The following is a 21370-nucleotide window of genomic DNA, read 5'->3' as shown; positions in this document are numbered from 1 at the left end:
TACACAATGGAATATTATTCAACTGTTAAGAAAAATAAAATTATCCAAGAACACATAAAAAATCATCAACCATGATCAAGTTGGCTTCATTGGAGAGATGCAGGGGTGGTTTAACACATGAAAATCTATTAATGAAATCTATTATATAAATAAACTGAAAGAAAAAAAACATATGATCATCTCATTAGATGCTGAAAAAGCATTTGATAAAATTCAACACCCCTTCATGATAAAAGTCTTGGCGAGATCAGGAATATAGAAATGTATCTAAACATAATGAAAGCAATAAACAACAAGCTGACAACCAACATAAAATTTAAGGGAGATAAACTCAAAGTGATTCCATTAAAATCAGGAACAAGACATGGCTTTCTTTCCATATCTATTCAATATAGTACTCAAAGTTCTAGCTAGAGCAAGAAGACAGCAAAAGGAGATCAAGGGGATACAAATTGGAAATGAAGAAGTCAGACTTTCACTATTTGCTGATGAAATGATACTAAACATAAGTGACCCTAAAAATTCTTCCATGGAACTCCTACAGCTGATAAACACCCAGTAGTGTGACAGGACACAAGATCAATTAACAAAATCAGTAGCCATTCTATATATAAATGATAAAGGGGCTGAGAAAGAAATCTGAGAAATATCACTCTTTACAATAGCCACAAATAACATAAAGTCTTGGTGGTAGCTATAACCAAAGAAGTGGGACAAGAACTTTAAGTCTGTGAAGAAGATATCAGAAAATGGAAAGATCTCCCATGCTCTTGGATAGGTAGGATTAGCATAATAAACATGGCAATCCTACCAAAAGCAATTTACAGATTCAGTGCAATTCCCATCAAAATCCCAGGAAAATTCTTCCTAGACCTCGAAAGAACAATACTCAACTTCACATGAAAAAAAAAAACCCATGACAGCCAAAACAATTCTGTACAATAAAGGAACTCCGGAGGCATCATCATCCCTGACCTTTGATATCAAGCTCTATTATAGATCTCAGTAATGAAAACAGCTTGGTATTGACATAAGAACAGACAGGTGGCCAAATGGAATCGAATTGAAGACTCTGATATTAATCCACACACCTATGAACACCTGGTTTTTGACAAAGAAGCTAAAATTATACAGTGGAAACAGAAAGTATCTTCAATAAATGGTTCTGGCATAACTGGATATCAACACGCAGAAGAATGAAAATAGATCCATATCTATTCCCATGTACAAAACTTAAGTCCAAATGGATCAAAGACCTCAACATAAATTCAACCACATTGAACCTCATAGCAGAGAAAGTGGGAAGTAGCCTTGAAGGCATAGTCAGAGGAGACCACTTCCTAAATATAACACTAGTAACACAGACCCTGAGAGCAACAATAAATAAATGGGACCTCCTGAAACTTAGAAGTTTCTGTAAGGCAAAGCACATAGTCAATAAGACACAATGGCATCCTACTGAATGGTAAAATCTTCACCAACACCACATCAGACAGAGGACTGATCTCCAAAATGTATAAAGAACTCAAGAAACTAGACATCAAAATACCAAATAATGCAATTAAAAACTGGATGGAGATCTAAACAGAGGTTTCTCAACAGAAGAATCTTAAATGGTTCTCCCTAGCCCTTTAATGGCTCCCTCAATGAAGATATCTCTTTTCTTTCTCTCCCTCAATAGCCTTCTCCTTTTCTGAACATCCCATTCCCTCATGTTCTCCTTTTCCATCCTCTTCTCTCCTCCCCTCCCCTCTCCTTTGACCCTCATTTCTCCCCTTTCCTAATTTTCTCAGGAGGCGTTGTCTGTTTGGACTTTCCAGGGGATCAATATATGTCTCTCTTAGGGTTCTCCTGTTACCTAGCTTCTCTGGGATCATGGACTATAGATTGGTTATCTTTTGCTTTAAGTCTAAAATCCACTTATGAGTGAGTACCTACCATGTTTGTCTATATGGCTCTGGGTTACCTCACTCAGGATGGCACTAGAGAAATTCCCAGGAATCTACAAGGATGGCCCCAATTAAGACTCTAAGCAACCGTGGAGAGAAAGCCTAAACTGGCCTTCCCCTGTAATCAGCTTGATGACTACCTTAATTGTCATCATAGAACCTTCAACCAGCAACTGGGAGTGGGAGGAAGGGAGGGGAGAGAGTGGGAAATGGGAATAATACGTAAAATGAGAAAAGATTGTTTTTAAAAATAAATTAATTAAAAAATAAAAGAAAAAGAAAAATGATAAAAACTTATAAAATGTATAGGTTGTTAATGGATGTCTCAGTAAGGCATCCTAAAGACAAATGTTGCACATTTTTCTTACATAAACATGTTAGTTTTTAAGCTTTCAATATGTGCACTACAATCTGAATAACCAGAGGTTAGGTACTTTGTAAGGGACCAGGGAGGAGGGGCTCTCCTAAGGGAGGGAACTTAGAATATAGCGTGATAGAGACATAAAGGGAGGACATAGGCGTAGAGTAGGAGGACTAAATGGGGGGAGGAGTGAGAGAGCAGGGTAAAGGGGACAGTATGCGGAGGGACAATGAACACTAAAGACCTTTAGGAAAACCACATGGAAACCCAGCACTGTGGAAGATCCCTAAGGTATATATGAAAGGAAGTTAAATGGAGTCACCATATAATGATATAATGGGGAAGACAATGCCCACAGTAGACCTTATATGATATGAAGTGAAACCTCTAATACCAAGAATGAGTAACATCTTGTTGAGCCATTGGCCTAAGGAGTCTCACAGACCCTGCCCAACACCATAGGCTATTGAAATGCTGTTGGTTACTATCAACAACTTAACAGTAAGGTCCTGTTGCTGAAGATACCATTTATACATGTCATTGAGCTTGAGCCCAACTGGAAGTGTCATGGTCCTGGATGTTACTCGGCATGTTATCATCATCATCCTCACACAACCAGGAATTCTGTGACCTACACCAGCACATGCCTGCAAGATAGACTGGTGCATTAGTGGCACCAATGTGTGGGAGTAAACAATCAGTTTTTGATTGGATTAAAGTCCACTCCATAAGATGAAACCCGCTCCTGACACTGTTAAAGTGGCCAAGAACCTAAGACTAGATTCACTGTGAGCCCAGGGGAAAATTTACTACTATTATTCTGCTAAAGAAACACAGGAACAAAATGACTCCGAATGACCCAATGCTATCTCTCAGTGTGCCACTCAACCCTCTTGCAGCAGATGGTAATTATCAGAGATCCACAGCTAGGCTGTGTGTGTAGAGTGAGAGTTGGGAGCACTTGACCCTAGATGGGATCTCTTTATCAACCCCCCATGCCGCATCAGGGATCTCTGTGGAAGAGGAGGCAGAAAGACTGTAAGCCAGAGGTGGTGGATGACCCCCAGGAAAACGTGTCACCCAGCACAACAGGTCTGATACAAGATGAACTCTCAGAGACGGTGACAGAATGTCCAAGACCCACACAAGTATAAACCAGACAAAAAACCAGAAAAATAAACCAGAGAAGGGAAAGAAAGCACAAGGTTCTATTCCTGAGAAGCTATTTGCAGCTGCTACCCCTGAGGAAGAAAATGACGTGTTTTTCAATGGCGTGTCCCTTGTATGCGATTTACACTGCAGGGTAGGCCATGTGATCGGGATTAGTCAACACCAACAGACTCCATGGCTTTTGTGTGCTTTTTGTTTTGTTTTGGAATTTCTACTACTTTTTTTTTGAGAGAGAAAGAACATGAAGTCGGGTGGACAGGAAAGAATGAAGGATCAGGAAAGAATTGAGGGAGGGGGAAAATGTGATAAAAATACATTGTATGAAGTAAATTTTTAAAAAGTCAGTCAAAGAATTTTTCAAAAAAGTGTGGAGAGAAAGGCCCTTAATATTAATATATTAATCTCTGACTTTCTCTCTGTCTGTCTCTCTGTCTCTTTGTCTCTCTCTCTCTCTCTCTCACTCACATGCACACACATACACACATATACACACACAATATACATATATACACATATACACTAAACATGTACATATACACATATACATATATACACCCATATAAACATACCCAGACATACACACATATACACACACATACATAGACATACACACATATACATACTTATACAGACATACACACATATACACACATACACAGACATACACACATACATCCACAGATACACACACAGACACTTATGTGCACATGGCCCCTGACATATATAAGAGTAGGAGTTCCATTTCTTCCAAAATTAACAGATGTTGCCAAATCATTGACTTAGGGAGCATATGAACATGTCAATCTTAAAATACATAAGGAGAATATGGAGAATAGTGTTTCAACAAAACAATACACTATCTAGAATAAATTGTTCTTTTTTTATATCCCAAGAATCATAAGAAAAATCATATTAAATATTTATGGCTATGAGGACAGAACAAAGCCAACTGTGCCTGAAGCACTGCATGTGTCATGGGATGTATGTTGGAATCCAACTTCAGGGACAGTAAAGAGATGACCCCACAAGCGTTTCTTTGTGAATTCAAGCTTTGAGCACAATTGATTCCTCACTAATGTGAAAGGCACAGAAAAATGCCCTAAAGAAATTACAATTAGTGTGTTAATTTTTATTAGATAACAATTATTTTTTACAATAAAACAGTAAAATCGCCCTTGTAATCTTTTCCTTTTCATAAACAGAGGCCACAGCAAACAATGCATATTTGCTCACATTTCTCCACCATAGTCTTTAGGCACAACAGAAATATTCTGGTTTGATGTCAGTTATCCCAGACTTCTGTCTTTTGTGAAATGTTCTTTTCTGTTACAGTTTAATGTCAAAAAAGCCTATCAAACTACTCCCTTAATACTTAATACTCATATTTCTGAGAGTTGGCTAAGTCTGAGACAAATTATTGAAGGTGCAATCTGAAATTGCTTCATAAATCAATGTTTTCTTAAATATTTTGCTTTCCTTGATACTTGGTTGAAACTCTCTGGAATCATTCAAGTTTTCCTAAACAGTGGGAAGAGGAGGGTGCATACGTACCCCTAGTCTAAAATATGTATGGATAACTGTGGAATCTGTATTAAAAATTATGAATTTATGTTAAATTTGACTTCATTATAACAGAAAATAAGCAAGTGTTTTCCTCTGGGCTTTCCACGACTTTACCTAGAGACCAGATGACTGGCTCCAGCTAGGATGTTATTTTTAGGGGAAGCTCCTGGCAAGGAAGACTTGGTTCTGAGAAGAAGGAAAACAACAAACAAAGTTTGATAGATCTCACTGCCAGTGTGAGCTTAGCCCAGAGCTTGGTAAGTCTCACTGCCAGTGTGAGCTCGGCACAGAGAGTTCACTTTCTCCACCTTGCCAAGGGAGTTTCCTGTCTGAAGTTATGGAATCCCAGGCCAGATTGCACCTTCAGTGAGCTCTGGATTCTGACGAATGCTTCTCTTGAATAGGAAGAAAACATTATCCTTCCGTTAGGAGTTCTGAAACCAGAAAGGTTTGTTTTGATCACACATCTTACGCATGGCATCTCATCTTGTGTTTTCTCATTATTTTCTGTCTCCAGCTATTAAAGCACACATAGGCAACTCTTAGTATGCTAGCTAAATTAGTGAATGCATAAATAAAAAACAATCTTCTGATTGACAGTGTTAGAGTAAAAAGTAAGTGAATGACTTTATACCCCTTAATTCCTTAAGTTTGGAAGCAATGGCATATATATATATATATATGTATATATATTGGAGGCTAGTGAAAGTATTAGTGTATGAGCAAACCATCTGATTGGCCCTGGCATCTCTCTGGACCAAACAAAATACCAGAGAAATCCTTCTCCTGGTCCTCCTGAGCAACATGAATTTTCCAGGAGCTCTCCAGCTGGGGTGGGGCCAATGATTGTGACTCCTTTACTCCCTTAGAATTCTATCTCCTATTCAAACGGTAAGTCTGACAAAAGATAAGGATGAGTAAGGACATTCAGTTTATTTACTACTGTAAATATCCTTTGAAAAGTGTCTTTATTGTAGTTCAAATAAAAGATTTTCAATGTTAAATAAACAGTGGCAGTCAACTAGCGGCGAACACTCCACGGCTGTCTTGAACTTAGCGTGTGCTAAGAAGGAAAAACATTATTCAAGACTCCTAGTCATGGTGATAAAGACAATAGAAGAAACAAGCAACACTCGGGTGCATGCCACTCCTCTGTGCTTCCTCTGCTGTCTCATGTCCTTGCAATCTCACGAGTAAGACACCTTCTTTGCAGGCACACAGAGAATTGGCTGTGTGCTTTGTAGTATATTTGCAGTATGCAGCAGAATCATTTTTAAAATTCAAAAGGCAGAAGTGTTTGACATAATTTCAGGATAACTTTTACATCCTAGCAGTTGAGGGTCCCCTGATTTTTTCCTTAAAGCACCTAGGGTTCAGCACTGGGCATGGCTGTTCAGTAGGTTCTACAAGGTAGGGCATGTGACACAGAGCAAATCCTGCCAGGATTCGGTACTCTCTACATTAGACCCTCATATGATGGGTCATCCTGCAGAGTGGCCACAAAACCCACTAATGCTGCCATGCACAGCAGTTCAGGTATTCCTTTCCCATGTGCTCTGCCAGGATAGCTGGAAAGGCTACATGTGTGAGTGTTATCCTAGTATTCTGCAGCACACAGGCTAAGTCTGAGAGGGGGAAAGTACATGAATTTTCACATTTAAAACAGGAAATAGAAAATATAAAGATAGATTAATTGAAATCAATTCCTATAAAAAAGATCATTATTTTCTATTCACACCATTTACTCTGATGCTACATCACGTGAAATTATTTAGTCTCTGAGTATCTCAGCAGCAGCATCTCCTCCCTCTAGAACATTCTGATGACAGTGCCAAACCAGTGCCATTGCTGACCCACAGCGAATGCCGGGTGGATCTTACCGGTTACTGCAGTGATTACACTGTCATCAGCTATGTTTGCTTGGGAAATGCTCCCTATAGCCTCATGTGTTTGGATATTTGATTGCCAGCTGGGGTTGTTGTTTAGGGATGGAAGGTGATGCCTGGTTGGAGGATGGGAAGACAGGCCTTGAGGATTAGGGTTAACCTTGCTTCCTGAGCGCTCCCTGCTCCTGGGGAGTACCATCTCTCCAGCTGTGCTGCAAACTCCTGCAGTTGCTGACAGGGCAGTCCTGTCTACCGTGATGGATGCTGTCTCCTAAAGGCGTGAGTCAAGATAAACCCCTAGTACTCTGAGGTTGCTTCTGTCAGATGCGTTGTCACCGGATGAGAAGAGTAACCCATATGTTATCATCGGAGAGTCTGCATTAAAAATGAAGCTTGCTGTTTGCAACCTGGGTGGGAATCCACTCCCTGTGATATTGGTCACTGGCATACTATGGTTTTTGAGTGGCCAGATGTGTATGAGAATGACGTTGTATAACAAACAAACAAAAAACCAAAACCAGGCCACTGTCTTCCTATAACTAGCTTAGTGAGGAAGCATCTTAAAGGGAAAGATATGACTGGATTGAAAGCTAAGAATATTACAACCGAGTCGCTATTAGTATTTTTCAGGGAAAGTAGGAAGAAAATAAGAGTAACACATTGAAGCATCAAGAATCCCCCCCCCCATCTCAGCAGCCAGGAACACATGGTATATATGGTATGAACTTAAGGCTAATAGCATTTGCTAGTTTCTGGAGGAGGGGCATGGCAATTATAGATTAAATATAAGAAGAAAGGATGAAAGGAGATAAACATGGCGAGAGCTAAGAGAGGCCAGTCTGTGATCTTGCTCCACTCGTCCTCATGTTGTGTGGTTATCTATGAAAGAATGAGTTATAGCTCTACTCTGTAGTATCTTGTGAGAGATGACCAATGAATAGTTAAACATGCTCTATCAGAGAGCAGGGGGATCTTGTGTAGATAAGGCCTGGAGAGCAGTGATCAACTTGACTGGGAAGGCAAAGGGCTGCACAGAGCCAGTGACCCCCCAAAAGGCCAGATCCCTTAGACATCTAAGAATCATTTTCATATTACAACTTTTGGCTGCATTAGTTCTCTTTTGCTTTACTATATTCTTGTATAAAAATATAACAGAGGTAGCAAATCTCCTTTAAGCACTTCAAAGGGATTTCCTCACTTGGGATGCGGGTGGAAGGGGACTGTGATCGCTGGTTGGCATTTGATGGTGAATTCTGAAGGAGAATGTGACAGGTGACGGCTCCTGGCAGCAGAGGGCAGGTGGCAGGCCACCTCCTGAGGGTTTGTAGAAAGAAGAAAGAAGAGGAAGCGTCCTCTTCCTTCAGAGCCTTGGTTTCCCTCTTTTGACACTTCTTGCCCTATTTTTTTCCCCAGGACTGTCCATCCATTTCTATAGAGGTTCTTGGAAAATAAGATTGTGGCCACAGAGCAGACCTGTTTAGGAGGTTTCCAGAGAAAGGCCATTTTGAGATGGTAAATTAGAAAAATAGAATTTCTTTAGGCTCAAGGGCTCATCTCCTCAGCGACAGAGTGTCAAGTGTGGGAATAGGCCAGTGTGTCCCCACATTCAAGTGGTCCTCCGTAGGCAAGTGTCTTTATGAAGAAGGCCTGGGTGTAGAACAGACTTGTCTTGTGGCTACAGAGCTGGCCTTTGTCTGTCGGAAGCACACTGCATGAGAACTCATATCCAGGTTTCTGGGCTGGGGGGGGGTGCTATTCTTGGGAAACTGTGGTTGTAGGAAGGTAACTGTAGTTTCCTGGAATACAGCCAATTGAAAGGCTTTAGTGATTGTTTCAGAGTCTAGTGAATTTTAAGGCCCTGCCAAAAGAGAGAGCCCATTTCTCTGAATGCAAATTCTCATTGTACATGGATTGTAATTGCTCTCCTGCCTTCCATTTCCGATTTTTAATAACATGACCTCTTGAGAGTGTAGGGTCTCAAGGCACCTTTGATTTTTCTTATTTGAAATTCCAATTAAAAATGGGAGACAGGCCCCAAGAGATGTCGGCAAGTGGAGAACAGTAACAGCACATCTTTGTTTCACTAGTATCAGGCTCATTCTTATCTGTCAAAATAGAACAAGTTGCTGTAAACATGGGCCTCGGAGTGGGTGGCAGGAAGTGATCTCGTGTCTCCATATTGGAGCTCATTTGGGTAAGCATACGTTTGCCATTATAAGAAACAGAAACGAACATATTTCATTCTTTCGTTTCTCTTCTTACACTCACGGAAGTTGCATTGGTAGTGAGGAGAACTTCCTGATAGCTTGCATTCCTTGCTGAAATTGCAAAGGCTGTCAGATGGAAAAACCTGGGCGTGGGTAAGATGTCCCACATAGATAGTCTGTTCCAGGGGAGAGAAAGCACGACGCTTGCAGAACAGAGCTCCAGTTGCGTATAACTCTCCCTCAGGGCAGGTTGATCAAACATCCAGGGGCTTCTGCTCTATAGGAAGAGCTACTAATAAGCATTTTTCTCTACAGTTCTGTGGATGACTTCTTATCAAAGGAGAGTAGTCAACTTTAGAATTCATCTGGCCTTAAAATAACATGGCAATATTATCAGTAGCTATTTAGGGAACACTGATGGCTTTAGTTACTGTAAAATAATCTAACTGATATTTCTAAACAAATGGGAAAATTCTACCTCTATGAGTCAAATACTATCCATTTCATATGATAATCCCTTCAATAATTACTAATCTGGTCCTGTTTCTATATTTATGGAATGGGGTACAAATTATGTTTTGACTTTTATTCTATATGCATTTTCTGAAATATTTTTAGGACTTAGGAGGAATGATATTTCCTTTAAAAATGTTTTATGTCTGTGAGTGTTCTGTTTGCATTTCTGTATGTGCATCATGCATGTGGCTGGTGCCCATGGAGGGCATCAGGTGTCTCAAAACTACAGTTATAGATGGTTGTGAGCCACCATGTGGGTTCTGGGAACTGGACGTGAGTCCTCTGCAGAAGTGGCAAGTTCTCTTAACCACTAAGACATCTCTGCAGTCCCGTATTTATTTTAGTATTTCCCATCAACACATTTGGCTGTGATTTAGGTACCACTTCCCCTGCAGTCCGTACACTGAAGGCTTGGTTGCCAGACAGCAGCACTTCTAGGAAATGATGAAACTGAGTGGAAGTTAGGCTATCAAGCATGAGCCTTTAAAGGGAACACGGGGACTCCAGTGCCCTCTCCCTGCCTCCCAGACATGATAAGTGAACTGACGTTTTCTGGTAGACTGCCTCACCCACAGCCCCCTTGGCAATGGTGCCAAGTGAACCTGAACCAAAGCCGTGGAAACCGTGAGTCCATATGGACCACCTTCCCCCCGGAAGTTACTTATCTCAGGTATTTGACGCAGCAATTGGATGCTGGATAGCACACATTTGAGCACACTCAAGCTTCAGTGCAAGTTCAGACTCCATTGTGTTCTTGGTAAGGTCTCAGGATGGGAATTCTGTTACAGAAATTCTATGACCCAGTTCTATTGTATCATCAGCCACATCTGCCACGTGGAACCACAGCCCTGTCTCACTGTCCCTTCCCAATTTCTCCAGTGGTCAGACCAGAGCCGATTGCCTGGTTCTAAAATATGCACAAGGAAAGAAACCTATCTGGGCAGCTGATTTTAAAAGCATTTGTTTTTGACTTGCAGGTTTCTCACAATATAGTCTTCTCGGAGACATAATATATCCTGATCAAACCGAGCAGGGACACTTCCATTACCATTCCATGTTCCAAAGTGACAGCTGGTGACGTTGGTGAGTAGGACAATGCCATTAACATGGCTGGGACATCTCCTTTGCCGTAGTGCATGTTTCAAAGCACTCGGACAGGGGGACTAAGCAAAGTGTTCAGAGTTAAAATATGGTTGTGTAAAGGTCAGCTTCGCACTTTTCCTTTTTAATATTCAAAACATGTTAAAAGCTGAGGTGGAGATGTCGGGTCAACACTAGCGGCTGAGGGTAAAAGTCCTTTTGAAATCCCAGGCTGATCAGGTAATTCCTGAGGTTTTCATAGGGCATATGGCTGTCATGTACACCTTAGAAAGAGAAACCTCAGCAGAACAGCCAAGTCCCCGGTCGTCCACCAACTGCCACAAAGAACTGGAGAGGTGACAATATCTGTGCGTTGGGCTCTTTGTCTGTGAAACGAGATTGTGTGAATACTCTTTAAGATATCAGCCAGCTCTATGGCTCTCCACATTCTATGAGGGATAATGAGGCTACGTTGCAGCTGTGGTACATGACAGGGGCACACTGCTTCTCTGTGGCACCCACCTGACCAGTCCACATAACACCAGTCAGTGTTACTTTCCTAGGCTAGGCAAGAAACTCTTCCATTTCTTTCCTGCCTAGGGTGTTTTTATGATACTTCAGAAACCACAGTCCCAGGTTAAAAGTCAAAGAATCAGGTTAGACTCCTTCTTCATGCTTTGTCAAATTACTCTGCATGCAAGCCATCATAGCACTTTCTGAGCACCCATACAAACCAGCCAACAAGGCAAATAAAGGTTTTCTCGTAAGATATAGCTGTCCCCCATTCCCGTGTGTTTCTTTACTCTCTAGTCTCTACAGCCTTTAAAGTTTCACTTATGAACGTAACATCTAATGATGTTATGAATGTAATGGTATCTAGGACCTAATATAATGAATCTAGAAAATCACGTTGGAAAATGACCAAGAAAAGTGCAAAAGAAAACAGAACCCAAACACAGAGAGTAATTGGCAGTCACAGGGGGCTCACGGGTCAAAGGCTGCAAGCAGGAAGTTCAGCAGGAGACTGATGGACTGCTCCACGTGGATTTGGTGAGTGGTCGGCATCCGTTTATTGAGCTGGTAAAAAATGGTGGAGAGCACAGCCTCCAGGCGGGCCACATTGAGTTCTATGTTTGGGTCTAGGTTATTCAAAGCATTTTCCCGCAAGGCTTCGATGACGTTCCAGATGTCCACCAGGTGCACTGCAATGGAAGGAGAGTGAACCCATTAGCCCAGTGCACATAGGAGGATGGCGTGCTGCTTACAAGTCCCTGGGTCGTCTAGGTTCTGCACATGTGCTCAGCTGCACACAAGGGGTGCACACGAGAAGCCCATCTCCAGGACTTGAAGACCATGAACTTAGCAGCAAATGACTTACCAAACACACGTGTATTTTCTCTTTGTTGTGACAAAATCTCCAGCAAAAGCAACTTTAGAAAGAAAGGGTGTGGTCCATGATGGTAGGAAAGCCATGGTAGCTGGTCACATTGCATCCACAATCAGGAAGCAGGAAGAGACCAGTGATGCCGTCCAGTTCAGTTTTTCTATTTTATTAAGTCTAGGACCCCACCCTACAGAATGGTGCTACCCATACAACAGGGTGGCCTTCCATTTCAATGAACCAAGTCTGGAAGTTCCTTTATATATGTGTTTACAGGTGTAGCTCCTAGGTGAGGCTGGACCTTGTCAAGTTGGTAATTAATGCCGTCATTTTCTGTCTTACATACACTCTTGAAATATGGTCATTATTCCAATAATACATGCAGGAAAACTGAGGCACAGGGGAGTTAATTGTCAATGTAAAAAGAGTCACTAGCAAAATTGGTAGTCCAATTCAAGTAGATTGGGATTAAAGAAATTCCCCACTGAATACAGGGACTGTTTGAAATGAAAAGAAGACAAGAACTTAAGTTCTAAGCACCCAAAGGAGGCCAGAATTCATTTTGAGCATTTAAAATGGATTTATTTTCTTTATTTTCCTATCTATCCATCTATCTATCTATCTATCTATCTATCTGTCTGTCTGTCTGTCTGTCTGTCTGTCTGTCTGTCTATCTATCTATCTATCTATCTATCTATCCATCCATCTATCTATCCATCCATCTATCTACCATCAATCAATCAATCAATCAATCAATCAATCAACCAATCAATCTACACACGCATACACACAGAGGTTGAAATAAGAGATGGGGCAGGAAGGAAAACAGAGAGGGATAAGGCCACACAACAGCAGAACTAAGTCGCAGATTACTTAACCAACTTGGTGAGAAATTATATTTTTGGTTACTTTCTCCTGAAATACTCAGGGAGTATTTCTCTGTATGTCCTGAAGTATGACTATGACCTCCCACGAGCCATCACTGCTAAGAGCAGTGTGTGCCCTGTGGCACATTCTTTGCAATCAGGCAACTCTGCTTTTCTTTCCCTCTACTAGAAATTTATTGAATTCTAAATAACAAGAATTCTATTTGTTCACCTAAGTAGATGCTTCTACTTAGCATAACTATTTTAAGAGTCACCTTTATTGGGTGGTTATGGGCAATTCCCTCATTTCTGTTGCTGAGTGATAGTATCCTATACAGAAACATCAGAGTTCGGTTCCTGCCTCATCTGTTGATGGGTATTTGAATTGATCCAGGTTCTGGTTGTTACAAATAAAGTCATTATGAGAAATTATGTAAAGCTTCAATTTTCTCATTAAATACTTATAAATGAAGAGACTCGACTGGATGGAGGCCAGTGTGTGTGTGTGTGTGTGTGTGTGTGTGTGTGTGTGTATGTGTGTGTGTGCATGCGCTCGTGCACGTGCTCGCTTATGCTCACATAGTGGGTTTAAATCACCATATTTCAGTAGTCAGTTTTCAGAGCATTAGTAATATCTTCAATTAATCACAGCATGGTTTAAAAGAGTCAATCCCTGAGAAACACTGGGCATGTCACAGGAAATAATGACCTTTTGTCACAGGCAAATAAAACATTGAGATGTCATATTGAAGTCATTTAAAGTACAAGTTCTCAGTATTTGTGTTTCTTCACACCCAAGACCTCAGCTGAACAGCAAACCGTGGGGTCTAGCCAATAGTAAGGTCAGATAATCACAAATGATCTCAGGAAAACTGGGTTTATAATTAGGAGTAATGTGCTGAGGCTCAAAATATGTGGCAGAAGATGTGGTTCCCACTTCACTTTATGTCCTACTTCCGGCAAGGACACAAGCGTCACCCTGTCCCACGGGCAGGAAACACTAGCTGCGTATGGTAAGACTCAGCACTAGGTACAGAATGGAGTCATGAGGGCTGTGGTGGAGCCAGGAGACCAAGGCTGCACTGTAGCTATGAGCACGATTTGATTTTTACGCCAAGCACGAAGACACAGGTAGTAAGGAGAGCTAAGCGATGAAGTCCAGCTTGGAAATATTATTTCTGAGTCTAATGGAAGAAAGAAATCCAGACAGACAGGCAAGAAATGGGAACAGCAAAACAGATTGCTGGAGAGATCATATTAATGACACAGGGCATGCATGGTGGTGTGCAGAAACACCTAGCACTGTCCTGGAACTCACTGTGTAGACCAGGCTGGCCTCAAACCCAAATGTCAACTCGTCTCAAGGTCTGCTGGGTTTGAAGGCTTATGCAACTATGTCCAGGCCAATCCAGTCCATTTTATTTATGGGTGCTGCTGACACTGTGACTAGACATTTCTTCTTAGTTTTTACCACCTTATAATGCTTCTGTAGTTTTCTAGTTATTGTTGTTTATTTTCAAAGTTTAGGGGTGTTTTGCCTACACGTATGTATGTGTACCATGTGTGTGCCTGGTACCCACAGAGGGCAGAAGAGGATGCTGGAACCTTCGGGACTGGAAGTATAGCCAGTTGTGAGCAGCCATGTGGGCACTGGGAATTGAACCTGGGTGATCTGGAAGAGCAGCCAGTGCTCCTACCTGCCCCATACTAATTTCTGAAAAAGAAATGTCATCAATCTCTTTACCATTTAAGTAGGAGCACTAAGAAATGCTAAGTTGGGGATTCATTGGGAAATCAACACGAAGTCTGTTTCAGGCCTAACAGTAGTACCTTATAGGTTGCTTACTGGTGTTACCTCAATTCCAAAATAATTTAGAAAATGCAATCATGAAAATATACCACTAGATGGCACTGTGCACGCTTTACTAAACAGCTGTCAAGCATTAAGGACTGGAGAGCACCTGCTACTTAGCCAAAGTGGGAGGAAATTGGGCTTTCTCATCTATGTAACTGTCTGTCTGTCTGTCTGCATTAAGGACTGGAGAGCACCTGCTACTTAGCCAAAGTGGGAGGAAATTGGGCTTTCTCATCTATGTAACTAGATGTTTATTATATTGCTATACTTGATAATGCAGCATCCTGAATAACACCCCCTCCAACATTAACCATATCATGAATGAACAAAAACATATTCTTAAGGCAATCCTACTTTATATAATCATACCCGTTACTAGTATTGACTTCAGAGATAATTTACTAATACCAAAGAGTTTGACCTTGTAGTAAATCAATGCGCATAGACACAGGTTCACTGTTTTTCTATTGACTCAAAGCAGCTGAAGGTAGAAACTTTAGGTTGGGGATGAAGGAAATAGTGGGATTTGTTGCTATGGAGATGTGTGTAGGCTATTTGCTGACACCACACACCTTCTAAACAGGGGATTGAGAGTAAGTCTATAGTTAGGCTTACTTAAATCCAGGTATATGGGGGAAACTACCAATGACAGACTCAAGACAGGAAGGAAGGAAGAAGTAGTTATCAGTGATAAAGAACTAAACACCCTCAGGTCTAAAGCCATCCTGGGGTGGAAACAGAGAAGCTGTGCCCAGAGGCCTTGACTTTGCCACACCAGGTGAGATACTGGTCAGCCATAGTATCATCACTGAGGAACTATTTTATAACTCTATAACATGTATGAGCCCAATTATGGCAGACAGAGATGATGACGTCATAAACACCAGAGGGAGACGAATATAAACAGCACCTTGGGGAGTTAGTGTATGTCATGATGTAGTTCCAGCCTTGCACGGGCTGTGAGAGGCTAGGTCCATACCACTGACTCAACGAGTGTCTTCCTTTTTCTAAAGCACTTGCAGGTCTCCCCAGAACCTCAAGTCTAAGATGTAGGAGGGCAGGAAAATGTTTGCTGAAGCTTCACGGATGATTCTCATGACCACAGAGCTACAGGCCCTTTAAGAATCTCAAAGGGCTTGTGGAGGGAGATGTAAGAAGCCATATTGCAGACTACCATAATTCCTACCATTTTAACGTAGCGAATCTTAACTTTGGCCACACATTGGGATCACCCACAAGGGTGTAAAACAGCTCTCTGGTGATGCTGCTGTTATAATACTGTGTGATAACCAAGATAGCAAAGGCTAGACTTTTCAAAAATCCCCACCCCACTCAGAGAGCCAGAAGCTATCTCATAACAACATATCCAGGCAAATAATTCACACTGGAGCATATGGGGTGCTGCCTGAAGTCTGTCTTCTGTCTTTTGGCATGAAGGCTCTGGTATGTCCTGACAGGCTAACTGCTGTGAGAATCTGATTGCTACCAACTTATAGAGTTCAGGAGTGATGTCTGTAATTATATGAATATTATTTTAGAGAGATTTGATATTTATACCCATAATCAGGGCATCTACTTCATTATGAATTATTTTAATTAGGAAAAAAAAGAAATTGGAGGTAGAATGTCTATAATTTGTCAGTGTATACATCCTCCAGACATACAGTATGTGTGTGCACCACTAAACACGCCTCTTCAACACTTACCCCTGCCCTTCATGATTATAGTGGTGGTGCCTGAGGTTGTATTGCCTTTCTCCGCTCTGATATATGCAGCTATTGTATTGATAAGTCACCCAATCAAGCTTCACAACAGCAGGGATAGGATGTATTCCCTCAAAATCCCCTCAGTTCTCCCCTCCTTAGATGTCAATTTCCTAATCTGTGTACTTCTGCCCACATGGATTTTCCATGGCGACCATAATCTTCAGTGTATAAGAACCAAGTTGAGGCGATCATTTGATTAGTTTGCACACTGGATTTGAAATACCAAAACATGTTCTTTCCTGCCTCTACTTCCTACATGTTGGGATTCCACGTGTGTGTCACCAAGTTCAGTTTATATGGGACTGAGGATCAATCCCGGGGCCATGTGCATCTTAATGAAGCACTCTAAAAGCTGAGATTTACTCCAGCCCTCGCATCGTGTACCCTTAAAGCATGCTTGTGAGTTTGTAGAAAACTTACCTGCAGCAATTCATTTGATTTCTTACTTGCTATGGCTGGAAAGTGAAATGTTTCCCACAGGTTCATGTTTTGAATGCTCTGTCCACAGACTGGGACATGGTTCTGAAGGCTGTGGAGCCTTTAGGAGGTGGGGGTTTGTCTGGCTGAAGTGGGCCAGTAGGAATGAGTCTGTCACCAAAGCCACCTCTCCCTGCCACAACAGTCTGAAACCCTGAACTTGTGAGCCAAGATCAACCTTCCTGTCTCAGTTTACTTCTGTCAGACACTCTGTCACAGCAACGAGAAAAGTAGGCGCATAAGAAAATTCTCATATCCGTAGAACTAAAAGATCACACACACGTGTATACACACATGCACACAGCATAGCCATTGTCTTTTCCCCATGACAATTTACAAATGAAATATTTAATTTAATCGTCTAAGAGACAAGTAGACAGCAAGTAAAAATAGCTTCAAGGAGTTTTACAGGCCTCATAGAGGTGGGGTGTGAGGCGGCCACAAGAGCGCAGCCCCTCGTCATATGAGTGTGCCAGGAACCAATGAAGCACCCTTCTTTTACTAAATATTTATTCAGGCCTTGTTCAGTATTGATGTTTTGGGTTCTCAAACCCTAATGTGCAAAATAGCAGATTTCTTAAGAATGGTAAGGAGAGAGAGGAGAGAGAGAGAGAGAGAGAGAGAGAGAGAGAGAGAGAGAGAGAGAGAGAGAGAGATCAAGTAAACAAATATACTAAAGAGAAAATGCTCTGTAAGATCAGGCTAAGCATGCTTGTAGGGTATTTTCTTAATAAGTGATTAATGTGGAGAGTACACTGCAGAGGGACCACCTTTGGGGTGGTGGTTCTGGGCTCCATAAGAAAGCAGGCTCAGCAAGCCATGAGGAGCAAGCCATGAGGAACAAGCCAGTAATCAGAATTCCTCCTTGGCCTCAGCTTCTGCCTCCGGGTTCCTGCCCAGACTTCCTTGATGATGAACTGTGATGTGGAAGTAGAAGCAAAATGAACCCCTTTCTCCTTATTTTGATTTTCCTCTTGGTGTTTCATCCCATAATAGGAAACCTAACCAATACAGCAATACAATGATTTGACATTTGTCAGAATCAATGCTCTATGCAGAAATCTGTTCTCCTATAAGAGACATGGGTTTGGATAGCACAACGCACCTTCAGTTTTTCATAAGGGAAACAAAGATATACACCTCTCTCAGCTGTGAGGAGCAATGAAAAATTTCATAGGAAAATAGCAGATGATAAAGCACTGGATCCATTTCAGGCGGCATGCTCATTTTTGAGAGAAAACAGAGAAGCACTGAAATTTACTATCTTTCTCAGGTTGAATTACAAACCTTCGCCCTCAAATTCTTCCAGTTCTTTCCCCCAGTTACAAAGATGCTTGCCTCATATTGTAAGCCTTCTTCTTGGACTCCATTTTGGTTTTGCTTTTAATAGTTAAAATGTGTTGTAAAAAAGAGACTTGTCACCATGATCGTTAGTTAAGTTCACCTTTAGGTCACATGCTTTCTGTGCTCACAATGGTGGAGCAGAGGGCAAAGGAACTTGTTGCTATGATTAACTTGTTGCTATGGTTAACTGATTTTGGTTTCAGAACCCATACGGTGGAAGGAGAGAAATCTGTGAAATTGTCCTCTGAGTTCCACAGGTATGTGAAAACATGTGCAATGTCCCTCCAATAAATAAATAAACACATATTTTAAAAACCATTTCTCTTGAGATCTACAAGTTTAACTCATTCATGAGAAAACAAGATATTTTAATGCATCACTACTAACCATACATCTCTTGCACACTGTGGCTGTAGCATATGGAGAAAGGCTGCTATGTGTTTCCCTTTACAGTGTTAGAAAAAGAAATGAGATCCCATAATAGTTTGAAAAGAAATACAAATCCAATGGTTAATTTTTAGGGATCTGGAATGCACTGTGGTTAATGTTATCTGTGTCTGACATAAAATCATAACCAGTGGATCCCACGGGGAGGATCACAGTCAGACTCACCTGAAGGATGACACTAAACTCTGGGTTATAGTAAGTCCATATACATAACTAAAAAAAAGAAACTGCCAGAGGAACTCTACAGGGATGCCATCCTTGCCATCCTTGACTGGAAACGTGCGGCTCCTTGGAGGAGGAGGTAAACCTCACATTGACTCCTCACAAGTAGTGGGAAACACAGCTGGAGATGACTAGGATCCTGCCCCAGGATGAAGGTCACCCAGTGATGAGAAGCATAAAGCATGGAGGGAGGAGGACGGCTCAGATCCAGTCCTGATGCCATCCAGCTAGAGGCGTTGATCTGGCACCTAAAGCAAGTCTGTAACTGAGAAATCTTATACTGCTTATTACAATAAACAAATGGCCCCATTAAAAATTTATGCATATTTATTTGTACCTTTTATCTAGAATTTGCATTTTATATATTTTAACTCTTAATTTCCTTTTCTGTCTGTCGTGTCAATTAACTTCCACATTTGCAGCCAGTGAATCGGTGTGTAAGACAGGGCTGTTTTCATGGCAGTGGGTAGGTTTCAAACTATGGTAAATCCTTGCATGACCTTGACGGGGAGGGCATCTCTACATTCAAGCATCACTCCAGGTGACTGTGATGAACAGCACAGTTTCAGAGTTAGGGGATGGGCATGACTTAAGGGATGGAGTTAGAAATGAAAGAACAGGAATATAATGTTCATTTGATCCAGATGAATTTATTTTAAAAATATCCATAAAATCGTGAAAGCATTGTGATCAAGAAAGGCATGTGTGAGTCAGAAAGTTATTGAGACTTTCCTCAGATAATTTCTCTCTATGCCTTACTAAGGCCCCTTCACAAAATGAAGTTCACAAGCCCAGTGGGAAGGAAGAACTGGTTGAATGGGACACCTTGGCTGAGTCCGCAGAGGTGTCTTCTGCAATTACACTGCCCATACTGGGTACTACTCACGCCAACCAAGCACTTAGCTTAGAAAGAAAATATTAGTAGGAACACAATGTTTAGATTGGCTTTTGATGAGTGGTCTTGAGGTAAAGCCCTTATAAGAAGTGAAAGCAGACAGCCCCTAGGAAGCCTACCAGTTTTATTTTATGATTCCGGTCTCCACCCTTTCTGTGGTCCTAGGAAACAATTTTATTCCAGAGATAGTTTTTTTTTTCTATGAGTATTCAGAGAGAACCATCACATCTCACAGACATAACGTCTCGGCTTCATTTTAATTTCTTGGTTAAGGTGTTGTAATAATGCTTCATGAAAAAGGTCTACAACATATTGTCACATAAAATCAAATTGAGCACCCGGCCAATCTTAAAGGCCCTGCCACAACATACACTGCCTATCAGGAAAAATAGTCAATGCTTCTTAAATTGTGTTTATACACTGACATCATTATTAAAAATGAGGTAATAATTATTGGCTCAGTAACCATCACACTATAAATTAAATTTGACTAAATTCAATTCAGTCAAACACTTATTATGCCTATTATTTTCCTTCCTTCCTTCCTTCCTTCCTTCCTTCCTTCCTTCCTTCCTTCCTTCCTTCCTTCCTTCCTTCCTTCCTTCCTTCCTTCCTTCCTTCCGTCTTCCTTCTTTCTTCTTCCCCCCCCCCCCCGAGACAGGGGTTTCTCTGTGTAACAGCCCTAGCTGTTCTGGAACTAGCTCTTACAGATCAGGCTGGCCTCGAACTCAGAGATCCACCTACCTCTGCTTCCCAAGTTCTGGGATTAAAGGCATGCGCCACCACCACCCGACTTATGCTTATTATTTTCAAAGTATTGTACCAAGAGTTGTAAAAATAGTAAGAGAATGTAAGTGGAAAAAGAATAATATCTAACTTCTCCTTGCCCAGCTTAGCTTATACAGAATATGTTTAATATTTTTAGAGCAAGAGACCCTAACTCACTTTGCACGGTGCTTTTAGGTAATTATGTATGGTTTCTTTTATGTGGCCTTACCACTCTCTATCTTGCAATGCCCTAACCTGGGTTTACTGCCCTTTTGGAAGCAGGCTTCCCATTCACATCTAGTTTCTTTCCCATTCTATTCATCCCAAGAAACAGTTAAGGCCAGGTCATTCTCCATTGTCCATTGAGCAATACTCAGGAGACTGACAGTGAGAGCCAGTGTTTGGACTCTGGTTTTACAGATTGTTAGTCTCACCTCTCAGTATTCTTCAGCTTCTTCAAAGTATCCTACATTCCAGGTATGCCAGACTTCTGACAGTGCCAGAATGTGCCCTTGGTGTTTTTATATATGCCTGTAGTGGGCCTGTTCTTTCTGTAAGATGCAGCTTTTCGTCCACCATTTTTCAAGGTAGTACACACACGCCATATCCCTAGGAAA

At 41.3% G+C, this 21370-nt stretch overlaps 1 protein-coding gene across 10 annotated transcripts in view; it reads right to left on the bottom strand.

Annotated features, from left to right (window-relative positions):
- The window catches only part of Dtna (dystrobrevin alpha), a 370950-nt gene that overhangs the window by 81460 nt on the left and 268120 nt on the right, over positions 1 to 21370 (bottom strand). For all 10 annotated transcript variants that reach the window (XM_026783424.1, XM_026783428.1, XM_026783427.1 and 7 more), the window contains exon 5: positions 11721 to 11934. In XM_026783424.1, the coding sequence (XP_026639225.1) occupies positions 11721 to 11934 (214 nt within the window). The remainder of the gene's footprint in view (positions 1 to 11720; positions 11935 to 21370) is intronic.

Source organism: Microtus ochrogaster, chromosome 18 (genome assembly GCF_000317375.1).
Source record: "Microtus ochrogaster isolate Prairie Vole_2 chromosome 18, MicOch1.0, whole genome shotgun sequence".
NCBI classification, from domain to species: Eukaryota; Metazoa; Chordata; class Mammalia; order Rodentia; family Cricetidae; genus Microtus; species Microtus ochrogaster.
This window is presented reverse-complemented; position numbering and strand designations above follow the sequence as displayed.